This window comes from Benincasa hispida, chromosome 5, assembly GCF_027475165.1.
Source record: "Benincasa hispida cultivar pf3 chromosome 5, pf3_genome.v1.1, whole genome shotgun sequence".
Lineage (NCBI taxonomy): Eukaryota > Viridiplantae > Streptophyta > Magnoliopsida > Cucurbitales > Cucurbitaceae > Benincasa > Benincasa hispida.
The window spans coordinates 8,645,540-8,669,286 of NC_143482.1; the positions used below are offsets into that span (position 1 = coordinate 8,645,540).

The window sequence follows — 23,747 nt, forward strand, 5'->3', positions numbered from 1 at the left end:
TTAAGTAATTGAATATGATTTAAATACATATAAATAAATTTAGTATAAATATGGTTTATATTAAATGTCATGCATTATTGAAAAAGAAACAAACTATAATTTATATTGTATTTGATATAATACAAAAACTATAGGTTATGTATTATATTTAACATAACATATAGTTTAATATATATTATACGATAAGGTTGTTTTCATATAAACATATATATTAAATAATTTATTAAAAAAATGTTTTTGAAAAATTCATTTTTATTTAAAGAGTTTGCAGCCGCAGACCCCTCCCCCCAGTCTCTCTCTGACGTCTCTCCCTCCCTCACGCAATATCTCCCTTCCGCCAGCCGCCAGCCGCCAGCCTGCCGAGCGTCCGGCCGGCTCTCGCCCAGTCGCCCGTCGCTGGCGGGTCGCGTCGCCGCTTCTCTCTCTTCTGGGTTTTTCCGCTCTCTCTCTCTCTCACCGTGTGTTTTAGATCCGTGCGGCTGCCGGTCTCGTCCACCGTCGTCCATTGATCACTGCCGCAGGTTCGCCGTCGCTTCACGTCGCCGATTATTGGGTTCAATTTATTTAAGTTTTCTTGCTACCCATAGTTTGTTGGGTTTAATTTTAGATTTACCCACACTTTGTCGGTCTTAAATTCAAGGATTTTGAGAGTTCGGAGTGTTTCGGTGAGTTTTCCAGCAAGGTTGGGATCGACATTGGTGAGATTCCTTTGGGTTCTTGTTTAATCTTGAATACCCAATAATTTTGGCATGGATTTAATGTTATCCTTAATATCTGGATTTTAGATTTGAAATTTGGAAATGTTAGCGTGCTGTCCAGCGGATTCGAAGTGATTTCGACAAGTGTTGGTAACTCTTTAAGGTTTCCGTGGCCTCTTGGATTGTGTATTGAGGCTGTAATTTGGGTTCTATCCCCTAAATTTTGTGTTTAGTTTTTGGGACGTGCTGATTTTTTGAAGTAGTTCTGGAGCAAGTCACAAATTGGGTAAGTTATTTGGAGCCGTTTGAGGTAAATTTGTGATTTGGTACTAGTTTTTAAAGGTTTAATTTAATTTTTGGTTCATGCCTTAGGTTTTGATTCAAAGGTTGTGAAACTAGACAAGGGAGGTTTATTGCTTGCATAAAATTATCTGAGCTTAAATTCGAGGTAAGTAACTTTACTATTAAAATACCTTCGAGCCGGGCATCTCAGTTTAGATAATATTGCTTCGCTAAATAAGTTCTAGGAGCATGTTATGAGATGTTTGATATAGTTGGGCATGTTTATGTTGATGAGAAGATCGTTAGGACTTATGAGTATATGGTACGAAATCATGATGGTTGCCACGATTTACGACATTGGACCCATTGAAGATATGTTCCATGCTAGTTAAGTAGGTGATGATCTATTCCCTTATCATTATCATGATATGACTATGAGCCAACAAGTTCACTACCACGATATGATTGTGAGCCGATGGGACCATGTATGATTGTGCCTCTAAGTCACCAGTTATGTATGATAGGACATGATAGATTAATCACTTAGATGACCATCTATGATAAGTTAAATTATGCATGTCCCACTTATCTGGAAATTAAGATATAACAAAAGTAAAATTGCAAACTTGGTCCTTATGATTTGGAGAAAGTTAGCATTAGTCCCTATTGTTCGATAAAATCTTCATAACTAGTCCCTACCATAGGAATTATTATGAAATTTATGTTTAAATTCTAACTTTGAAAGCCATAAGGACTAAATTCTTAATTTTTCCATATCATAGGGATCAAATTTGTAATTTAATTTAGAACAAAACTAAGTAGGACTATGGAAAATAGCACGTGGAAGTTTTCATCTTACAAAACTAGTATCTTTTTTAAAAATTCATTCAAATAGTTCTTCTCGGTACATCTCGGGTGAGATCGACCACTGAGATTTAATTAAAAAAAATTAACTTTTTTAACTTATCGATTGTTTTAGACTTTCTCGGTGCATCTAGGGAGATTACACACCGAGATTGTACTAATTTTTCCAAATATTATGTAATTTTCCCAAATCTTATACCAAATCTTATATGTTTTCAAATTTTCTCCAAATTTGATTATCTTTATCAAATATTATATCAAATATTTATTTAATTTTTCAAAACTTTAGGTCAATTTCTGTTTCTACCATTATATGAATTTCTAAATTTCCAAATGAATTTACCAATTAGATTTTTTTAGATGGATGATTGCAGTTCGATTTTTAAATTTTGCGAAATATTAAAAAAAATTAAGGTAAGATATGGAAAATATATAAAATCTCGGATATGAGATCGATGATAATTTTTTTTAAAAAATTTAATCTTTCCCAAAAGTAAAAATGCAATCACTTGAGATCTATCTAAGAAAATTCATTTGGATAATTGGTAAATTCATTTGAAAATTAGAAATTGGGTTAAAGATGTGAAAAATTACATAAGATTTTGATATAATATTTGGTAAAGATAATTGAATTTGGAGAAAATTTGAAAATATATATAAGATTTAGTACAAGATTTGGGAAGATTACATAATATTTGAAAAATTAGTAGAATCTCGATGTAATTTGTCCCATATGTAAAGAGAAAGCCCAAAACAATTGATAAGTTAGGAAAATATTTTTTTAACTAAATCTCGGTGGTTGAGCTCGCCCAAGATGTATTGAGAAAAACTACATGAATGAGTTTTCAAAAGAGGTGCTAGTTTTGTGTAATGAAAACTTCAACATGTTATTTCTAACAATTTCCCTATGACCAAAGGAGATAGCCATATCTAACACCATTAGCATTAGTTCCCCGCACACAAAATAGCAAAGCTTCCGAACTTGCCAAGAAGTGGCATGCTCCAATAATACAGACTTCTGTAAGCTAACTCAAACACAGAAGAAAACTGGGGAAGGAATTCATTCTTTTCTTATCTTATCCAACATTTTAGATGGACCAAGGAGCAAAACGACTCAATTGCCCTAAATCTACGAGAGGAAAAGGCATCTCACCTAACTTTCAAGGAGAAAAGGCTTAAACCCCTCAAATATTCTTTTTGAAATTTTTTGAAATTCAAGAAATTGAAGGACAACTTAGACTCTTCCCCAAAGAGAGCTCTGACCTAGATGAGATTAAGAATGCCAACATATTATTTACATCAATGTACATGTTGTAATAGTCCTCCTCAAATTGGAGTATAAATGTTAATCAATCGAGATAGTGGTTGTCGTCACTTTGGTGTTGTGAGTTTGCCACTTCAGCTTTAGATTCTTTCTTTCGGACGTTTGGCATTGTGGTTGCCATCACCTATAATGCACCAACACCACACGTACCATCTGCCTTGTCCATTATTATTTTATTATTATTTTTTTATTTCAGACATGGCAAGACACACAGGGACACCTTAGAGATACGCCCAAGGACACATGAGCTGAATTAAAACTCACTAGCCCATCCCAACTTTTTAAGAACTTTTTTAGATTTTGTTTTGCCATGCCCGTCCACTGATTCTTTCTTTTATCTATTGTCTTTTTTTTTGAATTGTAGGGTTGTTATTTTGATGTTTAATAAATATTCCATAATATGTTTATATGCACATCATATATTTATTTTTGTAAAAAAAAAAAAAAGTATCCCCAACATATCATGTCCTACTTTTTTGGAAATTGACTTGTTGCCATGTTGGTGTAATGTCGTATTCGTGTTGTGTGTTAGTGACGGTGCTTCATAGCTTGTCACAGAGATGCTTGTGTGATGATTGAGGAGTCCCTTCTTAACCTACCTCATGGGGAGAAGTGTTGCTTTCTTTGATTTGTGGGGATGTGTGCTATTTTGTGGATTTATAGGTGAGCGGATTAGTAGGGTTTTTAGAGGTGTGGAGAGGGACCCTCTTGACATTTGGTATCTCATTTGGTTTCATGTTTTTTTTGTGAGCTTCAATTTCAAAGACCTTTTATAACTATTCTATAGGTGTAATCTTGCATAGCTGGAGTTCCATTTATAAGGGTGCTCCCTTCTTTATTTATTACCTTTTTCCCTTCACTTTGAAAGCAATCAAATTCATGTTTTTCTTGTGCATTTTCGGTGATCAACCCAGATGGAAATCAAATAATTTCTTTATATTTTTCTTATGTATCTCATTGTAGAGCTTGAATGATTTAGGAACGGCTTCCACCCTTCTAGATCCTAAAATGACACCAAAGACAAGTAGAGGTCCTAGAACTCAGAAGTCCAGAATTTCTTCAAGTGAGGGCCCAAATTGGGTTCTAATTGCTGGTGGTGCATTATTGAGCACCCTATCAATTCGCCTAGGTTACAAGCTAAAACAAGCATTTGACACTAGGCAGCTGAAGGATAGTGGCAGTTCTTTGCCAGGTCTCTCTCTCTCTCTCTCTCTCTCTCTCTTTCCTTCTCTTCTTCTTCTTCTTCTTAGACAGGTCTTGTTATTTATGAAAGATTGAAGAAAAATGCTGGGGTTGAAGCTTATTAACTTTTTTGAGTTATTCACTGCTCAGGAAATGTGAAGACTTCTGACAGAAGAAAGACTGCTGGATGCCGTTGCTCGAATGTATATTCATTTACACGAGATGATGAATGTTGCTTCAACTGTATGCCAGGTTGGTTTTCGTAATCTTTCACCTATAAGGCAAAAAATATAGTTTCGTGACTCAGTAAACTCAGTGTCCAGTAACCTTCTAAGCTAGTCATGTTGTTATGACAACGTCGGCATTTTTGGGTTTTACCTCCTATGTAGTATGGTTCTACTAATATGTTTCTTTGATCTTCTGCTGTTAACATGATCTGCATATTTCCCTTTTTTGTCAATTTAACTTTGGGGAGGAGAAAGTTGTGGGCGGTAGGAGGATCAGAAGTATGAGTTCTTGTTTCTCTTTAGGTGGTTTTCTTCTTTCATGAAAAGGGAGTTTGAGGCAGAGTTATTCCATGGGAGTTCAATAGATTTAGTGCATAGAGTTAGTTGCTTTCTATTAGATAAGTTAGGGCTTATCTGGTAGGTGATCTGGATCTGGTTCAAAAAATTTCAGATTGGCAAAATAAAATAAATTTAAGAAATAGGTGTTTGGGCATCATTTTTTGAAAACAGAATCTGGATTTGATAACTTAAACAGGCTGTATTTTGAAAACAGCTTTTGAGGTGTTCTCAAAATTTTCAGATTTGGAATCTATCATTTTTTAAAAAGCGAATCCCATCTAGCTTTGGATAGATTGCAGTTGAGAGGAAGATCCTTCTCCATGAGTCATCCAGGAAGGGGTTTTCTTCTTGACATAGCTTCTCTCTAGATTGGCCGATTGGGGGAAGGCTATTGTGAACGGTACAGTGCTACGATGCTAACTGTTGTTGTGGTGCCTTGCTTCGTCTGGAGTTTCTATTCACTAAATCACAACCTTTTTCTGTTCATCCTTCTGGAGCTCATGCCACAGAGATGCCTAGATTAGGATCCCACTGGACCTTCCCAGAGATATTGTGCCCTTCCCGGCACAAATGGTGACCAGTCCAGTTTGGATTTCTTTGTTCTTACCATGCTGCTTGGTGTTGGGGTTTCATCCTCCTACTTCGTTTGTCTTTAGGATATTTTTACCTTCTCTGATTCTCCACATAGTTTTTAGTTTTTAGTTTTCCCTTTTTAATTATCCAGACCGACAACTCCTTCCTTTCAAAGAAATAGGAAGGTACAGTTGTCAGTGGAGTTGTGAAGTTTGTTTGTGGCTTTGGATAGAGTCGTTGCTACCTATTTTTCTTCTGAGGATTCTTCTTTTCTTCTTTCTTTCCATTTCTTTCCCTCGTATTTTCCCTTTCATTCAATGGGCATTTGTTACTGGATTCAGTTTATGGCATGGGAATGAGAAAAAGGAAAAAACTTCTTAGATTTAATATTTGTGAGCCAATTGACTATTGAAAAAGAATATATGTGTGGGAGGGATTGTTTTGTCTCAATGGATATCGTAGTAGAGATTGTTGTGTCATGTGTGGGGGAAGATTTTAATTTTATAAGGTGGTCACATGTGAAATGAAGGGGAGGTAGAAGAACTTGTAGCATGAAAAGGTTTGATAGCACGAAAAGGTTTGATAAAATGATAGAACATGTGGAGTTCGAAGAAATTTGCTTCTCCGGTGGAAAATTCGCTTGATCAAGTTGGGGAAAGAGTCTGTTTACTTCTTGAATGAAAATTTACTAGGACGCAAGTATTGTATTAATATATTCAAGGACATGAGTAATTAGAAGAATCTATATTTTTACAAACCAGCAACCCATTGTTTTGATACAGGAAGTAGGAAGTTTAAATTTTCCTCCTAACATATACATGACTGAACAACAAAGAAATAATTGGGGTCGTGAATCAGTGCTGCACCAAGAAGAAACAGAAGTCAGATTTCCAGTTTCTGAAAGGTCGTAGGAATTGTTTTTGTTTTTTGTTTTTTTTTTTTTTGAGTATAACATGGGTGAAGGATTGGACATCTGATCTGAGGCAGAAGTTATGTCAATACTGTTTAGCCAAGCTCACTTTGATTGTAGGAATCGAGCTTAAAGTGAAGGAATGAAGTTTATGTTAAAAATAGGAGAGGTAGGAAAGTGATCCTAGAAAAATTGGAAAGGAAGCATCAGAGTCATCGTGTGAAAGGAAAGAAGAAACAAGAGGATTTATCAGCTAAAGAAAAATTGCAATAACGTAAGTGTAATAAGGAGTTTTTAAATTCGTGTTGAGAGGGGGAGATAGTTCCAGATGTATAAAATCAAATGGTTAAACGAATAAGATAAAATTTCTACATTTTTTTTAATATATATATATACACACCACCAGGGACGGATCTGTGAATGGGTTAGGAGGGCAGTGCCCCCTTCACATGATGTCGTTTTACAAATAAATATTATTTTTTATTACATATAAAAAATATTTATTTATGTACTGAATATATACTAATGCATGCTCCGTAAGACATCAAACGAGACCTCGCTTCAGGTGGAATTTTAGTAACCAGGCGACCATTAGGAGGCATTTTAATTTTTTTTATTTTAATTTTTAATTTTTAATTTTTTTTTTAAATTTTAACCAATTTTTGTTGCTTAGAATAAAAAAATAAAATTAACAAAATGCCTCTAACAGATTCGGACTCTGGTCGCCTGGGTACTAAACTCCCACCTCCACCACTATAGATATATATATACACACACTAGCTTAAAAAACTTCATTCATTCTTATTTTTTTCACATGAACACATGTTTATATACAAATATTTTTTAAATTTTCAGCTCGTTGGTAACTATTTGGTTATTGAATTTTAATTTTTGAAAATGAAGACATATAAACATCATTTTCACATATAAATTTTTTTACTTTGTTATTTACGTTACTCTACCATTATTTTAAAATTTCATTCACATCTATACAAGTTATTATTTGTTTTTAAAATTATGACTAATAAATATCTAAATTTTTAATTTTAATTTTAATAAGTCCCTTAAAAATGTCTAAAAAATATATGAACTTTCAATTTAGCATCTAAAAATTTCATAAAATATTAGAAATGCTTAAAAATTTAATCGTTGTACAAGACAAACAATTATTTTTATTTCTAATTGAACTTCACAATTTCAATTTTGTACCTAATAATTACATTATTTATTTTTTTTAAAATGTCTGGTATTACATATTAGACACACTAAACAAGATGCCGGTGATCTAATATATATTTTCTAAAGTTCAAGAACCATACATGACACAAATGTTGATGTTAATGGGCTAACATTTTAACCTTATATGAAGTTGTGCCCCATAACATGAAATTTTAGATTTACCACTGTCCGTATTCAGTTAGTTATGATAGTTCTGACGATATTATATGGTTTGAATATATATGGATGCATCTAAAATTATATTTAAATGAACTTGTGCCTCTTACATAAAATCTTGGATTTGCCACTGCACTATAGGTTTCCTACAAACGGACTTTTCTTCTACGTACCAATATACAAAGTTCCAACCCCATATTTAAAGAGAAGGGGATAGCCAGATTAAATCCAACTTGGTATTTAATTTGTTAAAAGTATTCTTGAATAAAGTCTTGGCAAGTATGTTTGTAATGTGCATTTTGGTAAGTATGTAGTTAAGAGAGATCTTGTTTTCAATTTTCTCTTTGGTTGTCACAATAAACCTCCAATGGTTCTTCTAAAGTGACTTTTAGTTATGATAGATGTTTTTGAATCACATTCCTTGAACTACAGCCTTCAATTTTGCTTCAACACTATTTCTAAACACAATCAATTGCTTTTAGTTCTCCTGGTGACCAAGTTTCGCAGAAAAAAAAAAAAAAAAAAGAGGTATAATGTCAGTGTAATGGATCTTTTGTCAATTTTTGAGCTTGCCAAATCAACATTTGTGAAGTCAACATTTCTTTTCTTGGATTGTTTGAAGTACAACCCTTCTCTAGGAGTTTCTTTAAGTATTTGATGATCCTATAAACAACATTCATATTTTCTTTGATAGGATTGTTCATAAATTGACTCACAAAACTTACAACAGAACAGATATCAAGTCTAGTGTGAGTTCAACTTTCCAATGAGTCTTTGATATTGTTCCTTGTTAACCAATGTTTTTTCTTTTCCTAAAATGTAGTTAGATCAATAGGGGTAATAGAGGGCTTACACTCTAGCATACATGTCTCCTTTTGAAGATCTAGGTTATATTTTCTATGAGATGCACAAGTCTTTCATTGAGTGAGCTAGTTCCATTCTTAGGAAGTATTTGACGTTGCCCAAATCTTTTATTTCAAACTCTTTGGCCAAAGTAACTTTAGGTATCCTATTTCTGCTTCATGATCTCCTGTGGGATAATGTCATCCACATTGAGAATAATAATCACCATTTTTCCTTTGCAGGAGTGTTTGGTACAACTTGTGATCAAATTAACATTGTAAGTATCCTTAGTTTTCACGACTTTTGAAAACTTGTTGAACCAGGCTTGAGGGGATTATTGTAGACTATCAGGTGCTTTTGGTGCCAAGTCTGGAATCTTAATCTTGGGGGGTTTAGGTAGTCTGGATTTAAGAAAATTGTGTTTGGACTGCAAGTTTCGGAAGTCTGGGTTTAAGAAAACCTGTGTTTGGGGTGTAGAATTCTTAAGTCTGGGAATGAAAGGCAGATTTATAAATCTTGAGTTTGTGAAATATTTTTTTGTTAGATTTTAGGATAGTTTAAATTTGTCATATTAATGATTTTAATATAGTTAAGTTAAAAAATAAACTAATTTTCATATTTTTGAAATATAATTTAAAATTTAAATTGTGTTAATTATATTTTTGTTATTTTAAATTGACTGACTTAAATATGTGAAAAAATTACTAATTTTTAAACACAATTTTTTGGGTAGTTTTTTCAAAATGACTGAAAATGAAATTATTCAATTTGTATATATCTAAGATCAAATTGAATATCATGCGTATATTTCTTTTGCGTTGAAGAAATTTAACTTGTAAATTAAATGTTTTTTGACTAATCTAAAATTAAATATTATTTACTATACTAATTTCAGTTTACTAGTTTATAATTCAAATTCGACTCAATTCAATTAAAAAAATTTAGTATTATATATATATATAGATTTGACAAAAATTATAATTTTCTTAATTCATTATTTTAATAATCTGATATTTTAATTTTACCGGAAAAATTAATAAATATATAACTATGATCAAATTGAATGTCATAGGTATATTTCTTTTGCGTTGAAGAAATTTAATTTGTAAATTAAATGTTTTTTGATATGACTAATCTAAAATTAAATATTATTTATTTTAGTTTACTAGTTTATAATTTAAATTCGACGCAATTCAATTAAAAAATTAAGAATATATATATTTTAATTTTGAAATAGAGATTTGACTAAAATTATAATTTTATTTAATTATTGTTTTAATAATTTGATATTTTAATTTGACTGGGTTTTGAAATAAAATTTCATAGACTTTCCTCTTTTAACTAATTAGAAATGATTGATTTTCTTATCATAATATGCTAACTTATTTGAAATATAAATAAACTTGTATTTTAATCTTAAATTAAATTATTGAAAAATTATACATGTTTTTTTTAATTGAACTACATTTTTTATTCCTAAAGTTAGTTATAAAAAAAATCCTAAAGTTTGAGTTTTAATTTTTATTTGGCCGTTGAGTTGTAAACATCCAACAATATGGTCTTTTATGTTTAAAAAATGATTCTAATTCTTCGACTTATTAAATTGACTAACTGAAAAAATGAAAATGTTATTAAATTAAATTAACCAAAAACATTATTTTCACATTGGGTAGATCATATTGATAAAAAAATGAATGGTAGTTTTCAAGCCCAAGAGAATTATTTAATATGATATTTTATTTTAAACAAAGAATGAAAGAGAGAGGATTAAAAAAAAAAAATCTAATAATAATAATAATTTTAAAAACCTCCAAAAGAAAAAAGAATGAAAAGAAAGAGAGTGTATTTTAAAAAATTATTATCGTAATGAAAATAAATAAATAAAAAAGGGGTAGCCTATGAATTTGAATAGTGTTTACAATTCAAACCCATGGCAAAGTTTGTAGGAAGCCAAGACTTCTTAGACCCTTTGCCCCAAACAAGGATTGGGCATACCTATTCGAAGCCCAACCCTTGAAACAAGCACCCCTAAAAAAATTTATTATTATTATTATTATTATTTTTTGTTGATTCCACACCTGTAGGTACATCCATGTAGCTTCTTCTTGCATGTCTGTGTTGAGAAAGGTATTTTTTTTTGGTCTAATAGTATTTAATTTTACTACAGGGGCAAAGGTTTTTTGGTAATCAATATTGTAGGATTGAGTGAATCCTTTTGCAACCAATCTTGCTTTAAGTTTATCTATCTCTTCACTGACTTTATATCTAATGGTGAAAATCCATTTGCATCCTACTATTTTCTTCTCTAGGAGTAGGTTTGTTATTTCCCATGCAATGTTCTTTTCCAAAGCATTTGGAGAGATGTACAACCAAGGGGGTATCTTGCTGGAGCTTGTCATGGGTATTTAGGCATAGGTGACCTAGTTCCTGCAGTAAACAATTGCATCTTTTCGGGTATTTTCCCATCCATGGCATGGTACAAATCTTCTCCTTGTATACTTGTAGACAGAGATCTTGCGAGGAATTTGGAAGAATATACCCCATCCTTCTCCAAGTTTCAGACCCACATATCCCAATTTTCACTGAGGGCAGCATGTGATAATGGCTCTGATAATCTAACCCACTCTTCTGTTTCATTGTCTGTTGGCTTTCTTCTTGGCCAAATGTTCCAAGACGCCGAGAGTTTTGGAAAATCTGCTATGCATGTCTTTAAAGAGATCTCATAAATTGAAGGGAAAATGTATAGAGCTTCATTTTCCATTCATTTGTCTGGCCATAGCAGGGTGGATCTCTCCTGCCCTCCTTGCAACTAATGTTTTTGAAGACTGACTTCTTGATTCTAATTTCTATCATGTATTTTCATGGGCCCTTTGCAGATGATAGGGATGTTGAACCCGGTTTAAGGTCAAACTGTTTGGTGCTGTATTTCTTAGCTATTACCTTCCTTCAAGGTGCAATTTTTCCTTTTTGGAGTGTCCAAATCCATTTTAACAGCAAAGACACGTTTTTATGTTTGAGGCCAAAGATCCCGAGACCTTTTTCTTCAATTGGGAGCTTTACCTTTTCCCATTTGAGAAGGTGCAACCCCCTATTTCTCTGTTGCACGAGAAGGTTAAATTCCTTGTTCAACAAGACCTTCACGAAAGAGTAAATACCTTGGACTGTGTTTCGACTTCGAGGAAATCAAGTTGCATGATAAGGTTGCAGTGTTGTATAGTATCCGTTGTAGGAGTGTGGCGAGAGATCTTGACCATCTTTTTGAAAGTTGTGTAGTACGCATTTTTGGGTTTGGAGTTGCTCTCTTTGCGTGTGATTTTCATTTAGCTTGGCCTAGAGATACTTATTCCTTGGTTAAGGGGATGGAATCTCTTAGGTCTCATTTTACTTTATTGGAGCCTCTTTTTTTTTTTGGTTTGGGGTTTATTTTTGTACGTTCCATATACCTTTTTATTCTTTTTCTCAATGAACGTTTGGTTTTTCATTTGTTTTAGAACAAGCTAGGGGAAGTTAGAAGACACTTGGAGCAGATTGTTTAACTATTGAACCCTTGTGAATTCCAGGAACCTGTAAAATAATTAGTCTGTTCTATTCACTTGAACTATTGGGTAAAGGAGAACTTCAAATGATTGATAAAGGTTAGTGCGTTAAGAGAGATTAGTGTGTTAAAGAAATAGATCATTTAGAGAGATGAGTGTGTTAGGGAGACATTCCAGATAAGCCAATTCTCATTTCCAAAGGATGTATTATTGGGAAACTGGTAGGCATTGAATTGATCGTCACTAGAATCACTCAATATTGCACGTGTCTAACTTTTGCCTTGATGACTAATGTTTCCATAGATGAAGACTCCCTTTTGGCTGGTTCAACTTGTGATCTTTAAGCTGGTGGTTGAATAATTTCTGTAGCTTTTGGTTCTATTTATACTCGATCTTGTTTTTGTTCTCATGATGGTGTTGCATCTGCAGGGACTCAACGTACGACAGATTTGAAGTGCCCACCTACCGATCAAACGGTGGTTGCATCTGAGAGCGCTCTTCCTTTGGTCATGGTTCCTACTTCTGAGTTTAATAAGGAGAACGGTATTATTTGGGCATCATCTCCTGACCGGCTCGAGTTGCCTGCAAAGCAATTTCACCATTCGAATTGCTCAGACTCACCTTGTGTCTCAGATTCTGGTTCCGATATCTTCAGCAAGCGTGAAGTGATTCATAAGTTGAGGCACCAATTGAAAAGGAGAGATGATATGATACTCGAAATGCAAGATCAAATTGTTCACCTGCAAAATTCTCTTAATACTCAAGTGGCCCATTCCTCTCATTTACAGTCACAACTTGATGCAGCAAACCAAGACTTGTTTGATTCAGAGAGGGAGATTCAGAGGCTCAGAAAAGCAATTGCAGATCACTGTTTGGGGCAGGTGGGGCCCAACGACAAGTCACCTTCGACTGTAAGAAGTTGGTCGAGTGAGACGAGAAACGGTCATGCAAATGGTTATATGGATGTTAATTGCAATTTTGAGGTACCTGAGAAAGGAAGAGATGGGGAGAGAATTGAGATGTTGAAAAAAGAGGTAGGGGACTTAAAGGATGTGATAGAAGGAAAAGAATATTTATTGCAAAGTTATAGGGAGCAGAAGACAGAACTTTCTTTGAAGATTAAGGAATTGCAGCAGAGATTAGATTCTCAACTACCCAATATTTTGTAGAATCATTTCAGATTTTGTATATTCTTTGCTTGTCCCAATTTCAAATTATGATCTCAGTTTTTATTGAGCACCATCTTCTCTCACCTCCTATTTCAGTTAGTTAGTATAGGTTAGATGTTTGATGCATTGTGTTTCAATGGAGTGCAAATTTAAGCAATGAGTGATATATTTGGGGTTGAAAGGACAGAAAGGTGTCTGCCATGCCTATATCTCACTAGATGTAGTTGGCCACCTCCTCTTGCAGAAATGTATGTTTAATTGATTTATCTCATTTTGAAAAGTTCTCCCATCCCAAGTTAGTTCCAAGAGTTGGAGGTTTGGTTTTTAATGAAGAATTTTGGATCTAGAAATGCTTGTTACCAATGAGGAATTATTAGCAAAATATCTCAGCTGAAAGATGGTTACTTTCAATTCTTAATTTACCTTATTGGTATTTTATCTTTGAATATTTATAAAGGCATTATTCCAATTAGGTCTATCTTCTATTGGGTTGGCAAAATACAAGATGTTTATTCTTTGTTTTCCTCAAGAGTTCGCTCAAGTTCATGAAAGCAAAACTAAAGAATGTGTTTGATATGATACACTTGTTTTCTTTAATGGTTTTTAATACTTTTTTGAACAATTTTGATTATGAAAGCTCTCTAACAAATTTAATTATTGAAAAAAAAGACAATTTCCGTTCTCATGCACTAAAAATAGTTAATGACACAATCTTGAATCTGTCAACTATATTGCAGTCACGCCAAAGATACTTTTCCAACGTCAATAGTATTTATAAGAAAATCAGCATCAGTGATAATTTTTCTAACATCAAGAACGTTAAAAAGGTTGTGGCTAAATGATATTAAAAATAATGTCAATCACATAATACAGATTGTTTCGAGTTTTCAAATAATTGTTCTTTTAATATATGTATGTGTATATATATGTATATTATGTATGTATTTATGCATTCTTTTCGGTGAATGTTTTTCTAATATAAAACGCATGGAACAACCTATGATTGTGAGTATTCATATTGGTGTAGTTGATATTGCATTTTGCCAATGAAACATCCCTAAATGTGAAAACTCAAACAGTGGTTTTGTGAATGTTACTCTAAGAGGCTGTTTGGGATGTAGAGTTGAAATAGGATGTCTGAAGTTCATGTCTGTAGAGAGTTCATATGTCAGTGTTTGGGGTATAAAGTTTATATATCTGGGTTTTAGAAATTTTTTTATTCAATAATATGTTTTTATGATTACTATCTATGAAGCACAGACACAGATACGGCTACACGATACGAATACGAAGATTCATCAATTTCTAAAAAACTAAGATATGGATACGTCTAAAGATGCGTCATCTTAAATATATTTTTTAATATATATATTTCTAAAAAATGAGGATACTAATATGTTGAAGATACACTTTTCATTTCTTTTAAAAAAATCTAGGATATAGATAAATTTAGCATACGATTAATAACAATAGCACAAGATAGAATACAAACACTGAAATATAATAATAATAAAAAAATTCTAAGATGTTGAAGTACAATAGTTAATAAAATGTAATAGAAAAGTGACTCATATTGCAAAGAAGAAGAAGATTAGAGGGAGAAATATGAAGATAAATGAAGAACTTTTTCATTGAATTGTTGAAGATATTCAAATGGTTTATATTTTGGTGGACCTTGTGGGGATTCAAATGTGAAGATGAAGATTAGATGATTCTAGTATAGAGTTTGGTCCGTTATTTATTTATTTTTTCCTTTTAGTTTTGGACTCGAGTAGTGTGTTTTTTAAATAAGTTGTCTAGTTTTAGATTGAAAAATATTAGATGAGTTGCTTGTCTTTTTTCTTTAAAAAAGGTACGCGTAGAAATAGATAGTCATATTGCGTGTAAGATACGTATCTGGGAAGTATCAATATCCGATATGTGTCTGATACGGATTCTTTGCCTCACATGAAGTATCCGTGCTTCATAGATTACTATTTTTGTTTTGAAACTTTTTTATTCAATAATTCTACCTATCTTTGTTTGAATAAAATATGAATTGCAATTTTTTTCTTTTAATTTTTAAATTATTTTTATTTATTTCTTTTTTGGACAATGAACAAAAATTAACACATTACATTTCTTGTAGAAATATGTTTAAATAAAATAAGAAACCAAAGCGAAATCAAAACTTTTGATTCTAGCTAATTTTTCTCCATGAATTTCATTATCATCTTCTTCTTTTTCTTCTTCTTTCTATTGATGCTCTATATTTTTACTATGTTATGAATTTTTTAATTAAATTTTCCCCATCATCGTAACAACCAATGAAATGTCACCTCAGTTCTTCAACCATTTCACATTAATTTCCTCTAAATTTGGAGGATCATCAGAGAACAATATCTATTTTTCACTATTTTTTGCTGGAAAATGTTCTAGGAAAAAAAATTTATTTTATGGTTTTTTTGTTAGATGTTACATACTTTTCGTCTAAATATTCTTAACACTCATTTGATATGTGAATTCAATTAAATAAAAATATTTTTTTTTCAAATTTTTATGTATACATATTGCATTTATTGCAGATAAAATAATATATTTTATATAATCAACAACCCTACAATATACTTTAACCATCATAAGTCTTACAGTAGTCGGAAGTGGTTGTCGAAGTTGATTATTGAAGATGATGTTTGCTAGAGTTTGTAGTCAGAGGTGGTTGTAAGAGCCTGAAGTTGGTTGCATGAAGGTATATTAGAGTTGGTTGTCAAAGTTTGTCATCAGAGGTGATTTTTGAATCTCGGAGTTGGTCGGGCGAAAGTGGTCATCAAAATTGATCATCGAAGATGATTTTCACTGAAGATTGTAGTCGGAGGTGACTGTCGAAGCCCAAAGTTAGTCGCATGAAGGTGATATTAAAGTTGGTTGTCGGAGTTTGTTGTCGAAGGTGGTTGTCAAAGCCCCAAGTTGGTCGTCGAATTTGCTCGCTCAAAGGTAATCATCGAAGGTGATTTTCATCGGAGTTTGTAGTCGGAGTTGGTCATTGGAGTTTGTTATCAGAGCCAATTAGTAATCAGAGTTGGTAGAGTGAAGGTGGTCGTTGGAGTTGGGTCAACGGAGGTGGTTGTCAGAGGCCAGAATTGGTTGTTGGAGTTGGTCATATGAAGGTTGTCGGAGCTCAGAATTGGTCGTCGGAGCTGTCATCGGAGGTGGTTGTTGGAGTCCGGATTTCGTCACCAGAATTTGCATCAGAGGTGGTTGTCGAAGTCCGGAGTTGATCACCAAAATTGTCATCGAAGGTGATTATCGGAACCCGAAGTTAGTTTTCAGAGTGTGACAAAGACCAATGGGTAGAGCCATTGAAAACATAGAAAGAAGGACGGGTTGGGGTGAGTCGAGGTGAGTTGGTAAAATATACCAACTCAACTCTACCAACATTTAAAGTTGGTGGACCAAACAATGAGTTTGTATATTATACAACTCAACTCAGCTCAACTCATGTTGGTGAGCCAAACACCCCCTAAATGTAGAGTGAAGATAAGATATTAGGAAGTTTCCTCGTCAATTTCTTCTTCCATTTCAAATCTTCTTTTTAACGTATCATATTGCTTTTCACCCAGACATATATATATATATATATATTTTGGAACTTGTAGTAATTTGATCACCAATATAGAAGTACAAGACATGTATTTCTACTAAAAAATCCAACATGCCCATTACCCTCGAGTTCAATGGACAATTTGACGTTCGATCGTTGTTACTCAAATACGCAACGTCTCTTTATAATGAGTTGACAAAGCAGTTTTCATTGATTGGAGAAAACAACTAAATCCTTATCATTCTCCTCCATCCATCCCAACTTCACATTGATTCATTCCAATGAGCTGTTCCACCAACATTTCATCTCCTATTCAGATCATTCCCCAACTTTGCGCCAACTATCGTGTATGCCCGTGTGGCTATTCTCAGCCTCCTCCTCATTCAAGTAACGGAGTCAGGAATTCTATATAGGGCACTATATGTACTAATCTAATAAAAATAAATCTAAAAATGAAAGTAAAAAAAGTGTTCATAATATCATAAATTAACCAATTTAATACATTACAATTGTCATATACGAATTTTCATATTTTGAAATCGATCCATGATAAATTTAGTATCTAACTTAATATAGGTTATAAGACAATCATTCATCCATTGATTTCTCATTAGATTACATAATCAAGTCTTTCAATATGCATATAAAAAAATATTCTCTCTACAATAGTTGTAGCAACAGGTAAAATTAATGCCAATGTGAGTAATTTGTAAACTAATGGATAGACCCTATCTTTATTCGTCATGACCATTTTTATGCAAGATCACATATGCTTTTTAGCTCAACAAACTCAATATGTGAATACATATCACTAATATAATTTTAAAGTTGATTCTCAAGCATAAAGAGTTCAATAGCTTAAAAGTCTTTTGGGTAAAATTGAACAAGTTAACTAAACTTTTTTCTATCAAAAGAAACAAATGAATTACTCGGATTTAGACATGCCACATAGAGAAGCAATTCAACATTTGTTTCAGTAAAATGATTATTCAGCTCTTGAAGTTATATATTAATGATTACATAGAAAACTTCAACACAATAATGATGTAAATTTGCAACTGGCTGAGAATTTCACCTTTTTCATCATCGAATTAGAAATAGGTAATCCATTTTAAGAACTTCAATATCATGATTATGACATAAATAAAAAAACCAATACTCAAACGAATTCCAATCAAATTCTCTCTCTCTTTTTTTTTTCTATAGTATTTTGTTACAAATTTTGACTAAATTCATTGTATTTAGAATATCTAGACTAAGATCTGTAGGTAGTTCTTCTAGATTTATTTTAGTATAAGATTGATTAGAATCCAAAACATTTTTCTTCTTTGAAGATGATGTCTCTACCGTCTCTACGGTCTATATTTTTGTTTTTCCTTTATAATATCTCTCCATATTAATTTTGAATTAACTCTACAAAAGTATTAATAATAAGAATATTGCATTCTATTATATAGATTTAAAAGCATCAAAACTTAAAGTCTAAGAATATTTTAAAACTTACTTGTCGAGCTTGTATATCCAAACGAGTGACAACAAGTAATCTTCTACTTTGAACTTTAAAATTAATTTTAAAAACCTATACGAGTAATGTGAATATAAAAATAACGAGTATATATATATATATAGCATAATGTGAATATAAAAATTACGTAGACAAATAAAGGAAATCTTTTTAATAGAACGTTCTTGAGAGTTAGATTGAAAAGTGAATTTCTAAAAGAAGAAAAAAAATTATAAATTACCCAATTCTATTGCCAATAAAAGAAAGTATTGTTTGACTATTTATTTATTAAAGAAAAGACCCATTATATTGTAAAGGACTCATTGTTTCACCAACTTATCTTTTACTAGGATTTGCATGAGTTGGGTTTATGTTGGTAAGTCATAGGATTCAAATCCTTGTGCTTCACTAAACTTGTTGGTAAGTCATAGGATTCAAATCCTTGTGCTTCACTAAACTGACAATACTCCACACCAATAAACTAGAATCAATATCATTATTTAAGTTGAACTTTTATATATAAATTAAAATACATCACATTATAATTTATATTAAAAATACAAAGGACGGATAAATTGAGGGGCACATGCTTCTGGTCCCTACGTGGCTCCGGCCATGAGTCATCTGATGCTTCCTTCTCATCTCCCTGTGTGTTGTTTCCCCATCTATTGATCATTTCACTTGGATGAGGATGCTTCTGGTCCCCAACACCATGGCCAACTGGAACATCGCGGCTTTGGGATCCAACATGCGCACCGGTTTTCATGGGAGCTCGAACCATCATTTCATTAGCCTGTGGTTCACTCCGTGTTTGGTTGGTCTGCATCATTGCGGCCATTCGCGTTTTGGCATCATGAGCCTCTTTGCTAGCCTTGCCTCTCAACTCAATCTCAGCTTTCAGTTCCAGAAGGTTCCGTTTCTCTTCTTGCAAAAGGGCTTGTTCAAACATCAATCTTTCTTCTGAACGATACTCCCCCAATGCTCTTTTGCGAGTTATAATGTTGAAGGCCAACACCTGTTTCTCAAAAGTGGCAATGAACTCAGAAATTTTGACAGGGATGTTATGGTCCCACTGTTGCGAGCGTGACAGCATTTGGCCAGTTGGATCAGAGTGAGGATTCTATCGTCTTCTTTAGCCTCATAGTCATCCACCACATGATATGGCAACAACCTGTACAATCTTTTTCGTATAGTGCATCAATGAATGATTAAATTGTAATAAGAGCACAGAAGAATAAATACCAACTCCTGACATTTCCGAGTTATCCAGGGCTCTTTCACGCTCAATATAACCAACCAACTCAAGGAATAGGCAAAGACTATATGAAACTGTATTAAATTTAAAAGGGACCGACCTAGCCTATGTATATGGTTATTGTAATTCTTTCTGCATCTCGATGTATAAAGATGGACTGAGAGTCTCAACTATTCAACTAATAGTTAAATTGTAAATTTGGTCCTTATAATTTTGAAAAAAATTAGAATTTAGACTCTACTTTATGATTATAATTTAATTCTTATGATTTGATAAAACCCTTCATGATTATTTATGAAAATTTTATCATCAAACCATAAAAACTAAATTTTAATTTTCTCCAACCATAGAAACCATTAGTAATTTAACCTAAATAACTCTATAGCAACATCTTTATAGGTAGTAATAAAAACAGCTCAATGTCTCATAAAAAGATGATTGAAGTTTTCAGAATTACAGAACTGTATAGTTAGAAATTAGCCACCACTAAACAGAAAAATTAGAAAAAGAATTTCACGCTACAACAGAACCGCAGGAAACAAAGGAAACGGTAATAAATACAGAAAAAACAACTAGTCTTCTTTTTGGAATAATCAAGTATATAGCGGTAATTACACTATCATTTGAAAAAATAGAAATTGCAGTGTAATTAATTTGACATCTGTATTAATGAGACTGTAATTAATTGCTCAACTATATATCTGAGCAGACTTTTAATGGCAATTAATATCATTATTTCAAGCAGATAATTTTCCATAAATCTAGTGATGGATAATATTTCATAAATCTCGTAATTTACTAATTTTCAAATCTTGGTTTGAAATTTAAAATATCATATTATCTTATTTTTAAATTATTTCTATTATTATCTTATTTTGAAAATTTTAAATCTTATATTATATTAGTTTTCCTAACTTTTTATATTTATAGTAGATTTTCTCTTAATCATAATTAAATCATACGTTTTTTAAATTGTTTTTATGATTATCTTTATTATAATTTTTTTTTTAAACGTGGGATAAAAAAAAATCTCATTTTTATTAATTAATCTTTTTTTATTTTGAATCATATTATTTTTTTATTTTAAAGATTCTAATGGGAAGAATAGCAAAATAGAACTTTCATCAAATTTATAGCAAATATAGTCTCACACGTGTTCCTATTTTTCTTTATCCCTAAAATGCCTTCATCTCGATTTTCAGTTACAACTAATTCTGCTATTTGCAAAGTTTTTAGTATAAATCTTGATTTTCTCCTACATTACCTCCCTACACTTTTCGAATTTTAAAATCGGATGTAATCTTTTTAAAAATCAAATGTAACTTTTTTTTCAATTATCATATTTGATCTTATCTTCAATTTCAAATTTTGTTTTATCTAATTTTTCAATTTTCATCTTTTTCTTATTGATTTTATTTTTTATTCCCAATTGACTACAAGTCTACTCTGGAGGCTTGACTTAACGGATCAAATCCACTAGTGCATGATGAAAGACTCAAACTTAATCGACTACGACCAATAGTTCAAGTCGCAGAGTCTCTTCTTTCTAAAGTGATTCCTATCGAGTCATTGTGAAAAGATATGTCAAGCATATAGACGGGGTTGGTATTAACCTGTTTACCTTGGAGATTCTATTCATGACCGCACCATTGTTGGCTGAGGAGTCAATTTCGGAGAGAAAAATGACGACAATTTGGTTGGAAAAGAGGTTGGTGGAGTGCTAGAATCTGGCCAACCGATAGTCTATAGATGTTTGTTTTAATTACAATGTAATTATGAATTCATTTGCAATTTCATTTGTATGGTTGATGGTAGTTTAGACTTTTATAAATTCATTTATATTTTATTTTTTAATTTGTTTTGTTATTTTTATGAATGAAATGTTGATTTGCTATTTTTACAAATGAAAAGTTAAAATATGTTATTATTCTCGTTAATAAATACAGAAAAAACCACTAGTCTTCTTTTTTGGCAGGCAAACAAAAGACAAGCCCACAAAAATGTAGTCCAAAAATAAACTACAGAAGTGGACTCCAATCCAAATGAAATGAATCATAAAAATGATTGTCCACCTTAATAAATAATAGGACTGACAAGAGAAACAACAAATTTTAAAGTTTCATTTGAAAAAATGACAAAAAAGTTTCAAAATTATAAAAATAGCAAAACAAACTTATATAATAAAAAATACTAATTAGTAAATGACAAAACGACCCTAAAATAACAAAATTAAGTACAAATGAAAATGCAAAGATACACTACTTCAAAAACAACACAAATACCACCAATATACTTTACTTAGACATTCTAGAACCACAAATACATAGTATCTAAACATTCGAGAAGCAAAATTAAAAATCACCTCATATGATCCTTTATGCAAAGGAAGATGACGAGCAGTCAATGGGTGTATACAACAATGGACTTCCTCCAAGGTGAGAAAGAGCAAAGTTGATTTTACGAGTAAGGTTGTTGTTGGCAAGTGAATATGTGAAGGAATTACAACTTCATGACGATGTGACCGTTAGAAGTATGATTGCGTTTGACACCAAACCAGTTGTAGGGAGTTTCATCATCTTCATTCCATGTGACCATTTTGTTCATTGGATCTTGAAAACCAACTTTAAACATTACCAATCCCAGAACGTCATAGTTGAAAATGATGTTCAAAGTAGAAACAAAAGCAGAAAACATGTGTGCAAGTAAAAAAAGGCCGAAAAGCTGGTGAGAATGGTCGTTAAAAGCTAGCTAAGATCATGGAATTCAAGAAGGAGTTGATGAACCAACGATCGAAAACATGAGATTGCAAAGGAGAAAATGAGATTTTGGGAGCGGCTAAGTGAAGAAGATGAAGAAGATGTAGAAGATAAGATTTAGGGTTTTTTGTTATCTTCTTTTGATAAATAATAATAATTATGATAATAACAATAATAAGAATAAGAATAAGAATACTAATAATAATAATATTATTAATATTAATAGTAATAATAAACTGAAAAATATATATATACACACTCACATGTTTCAAACATTTAAAGTTTAATTCCCATTTATATGTTTCTTTTTAGGTTCAACAAACTATTTTTACATGTTTGTATATGGAAAATTGAAAACATCGAAAATATAAAGAAAAAAAGATCAAATTAATTTGATAACAGTATGTATAAAATAATAAAAAATATTTAGATACAATTGAATTTGTAACAAACATATAAACAAATCAAAAGTTAGTTGGATAAAATCAATTTTGATAATAAAAAAAAATTCAAATATAAATTGAAGAGAAAAGCAGTAAGTTTTTGTTTATTCTGATTAAAAAAATTGATAAGTAGTTAAATAAAATCTAATTTGATAATAAAATATAAATTCAAATATAATTCAAGGAAAAAAAATGAGGAAAGGAGTTCGTTTATTTACGATATACTATATTCATAATTTCATTTTCATAAGCTTCAATAATTATACTGTATTTATAACTCCATCAACCACAAAAACCTACGAAAGAAACCTAACTCATTGTGGAGGCATAGCAAAAACAGCAAGATTGCAAAAATGAATATTTGGCAAAAAAGAAAGCAGGCTCAAACAGAATTTAATGGGTTTCAAAACATAGCTTTGAAGAACCTTTGAAATCACGATTTCCAGCTGCTAATTCCTCCAAATCTTTGTGCAGACCACCACAAGATCTTCCCTACTATTCTCTTGGTGTGTTGTGGGACTCAAAATAAGCTGGAATAAAAGGGAACTTGAAGAATGCTCATTGCAGCAACCCAATGAAGAACACCTTCTTCTACCCAAATTTTCAGCTAAAATTCAATCGGTTGCAATCAATCCAACTTCACTCCAATCTCTTCAATATATTGCAGACTATCATGCAAAGAGATTTGCTACCTGGGATGCAGCTTATGCTTGGAGTAAATGAAGCTTGATGATGGTGGGTTCTATGTGAGCTAGTTGAAGATGAGGTTGGAAAATCCCATTGTTTTCTATTTCCAAAATCTATATTTTGATTTAAAAATCACTTTTGATTTCTAAAATCAAAATTTATTAATTTTACAAATTAATT

General features: G+C 32.0%; 1 protein-coding gene and 1 pseudogene across 8 annotated transcripts; one reads left to right on the forward strand and one right to left on the reverse strand.

The window, feature by feature from the left end:
- The first annotated feature begins 233 nt into the window (after positions 1-233).
- On the forward strand, positions 234-13,692 carry LOC120077745 (uncharacterized). 8 transcript variants are annotated; one of them, XM_039031731.2, is made up of 7 exons: positions 234-521; positions 641-698; positions 786-984; positions 1,071-1,146; positions 4,132-4,360; positions 4,501-4,602; positions 12,603-13,692. In XM_039031731.2, the coding sequence occupies exons 5-7, from the start codon at positions 4,177-4,179 to the stop codon at positions 13,340-13,342; spliced, it is 1,026 nt and encodes a 341-aa protein (XP_038887659.1). In that variant the 5' UTR covers positions 234-521; positions 641-698; positions 786-984; positions 1,071-1,146; positions 4,132-4,176; the 3' UTR covers positions 13,343-13,692. The 8 variants fall into 8 exon arrangements, with proteins under 8 accessions (XP_038887659.1, XP_038887662.1, XP_090170147.1 ...); XM_090314019.1 differs by having other exon boundaries at positions 240-521; positions 4,148-4,360; XM_090314020.1 differs by having other exon boundaries at positions 242-521; positions 608-698; positions 4,148-4,360.
- Positions 13,693-18,922: 5,230 nt separating this feature from the next.
- LOC120077194 (uncharacterized) lies at positions 18,923-22,375 on the reverse strand (annotated as a pseudogene).
- Between the last annotated feature and the right edge of the window lie 1,372 nt (positions 22,376-23,747).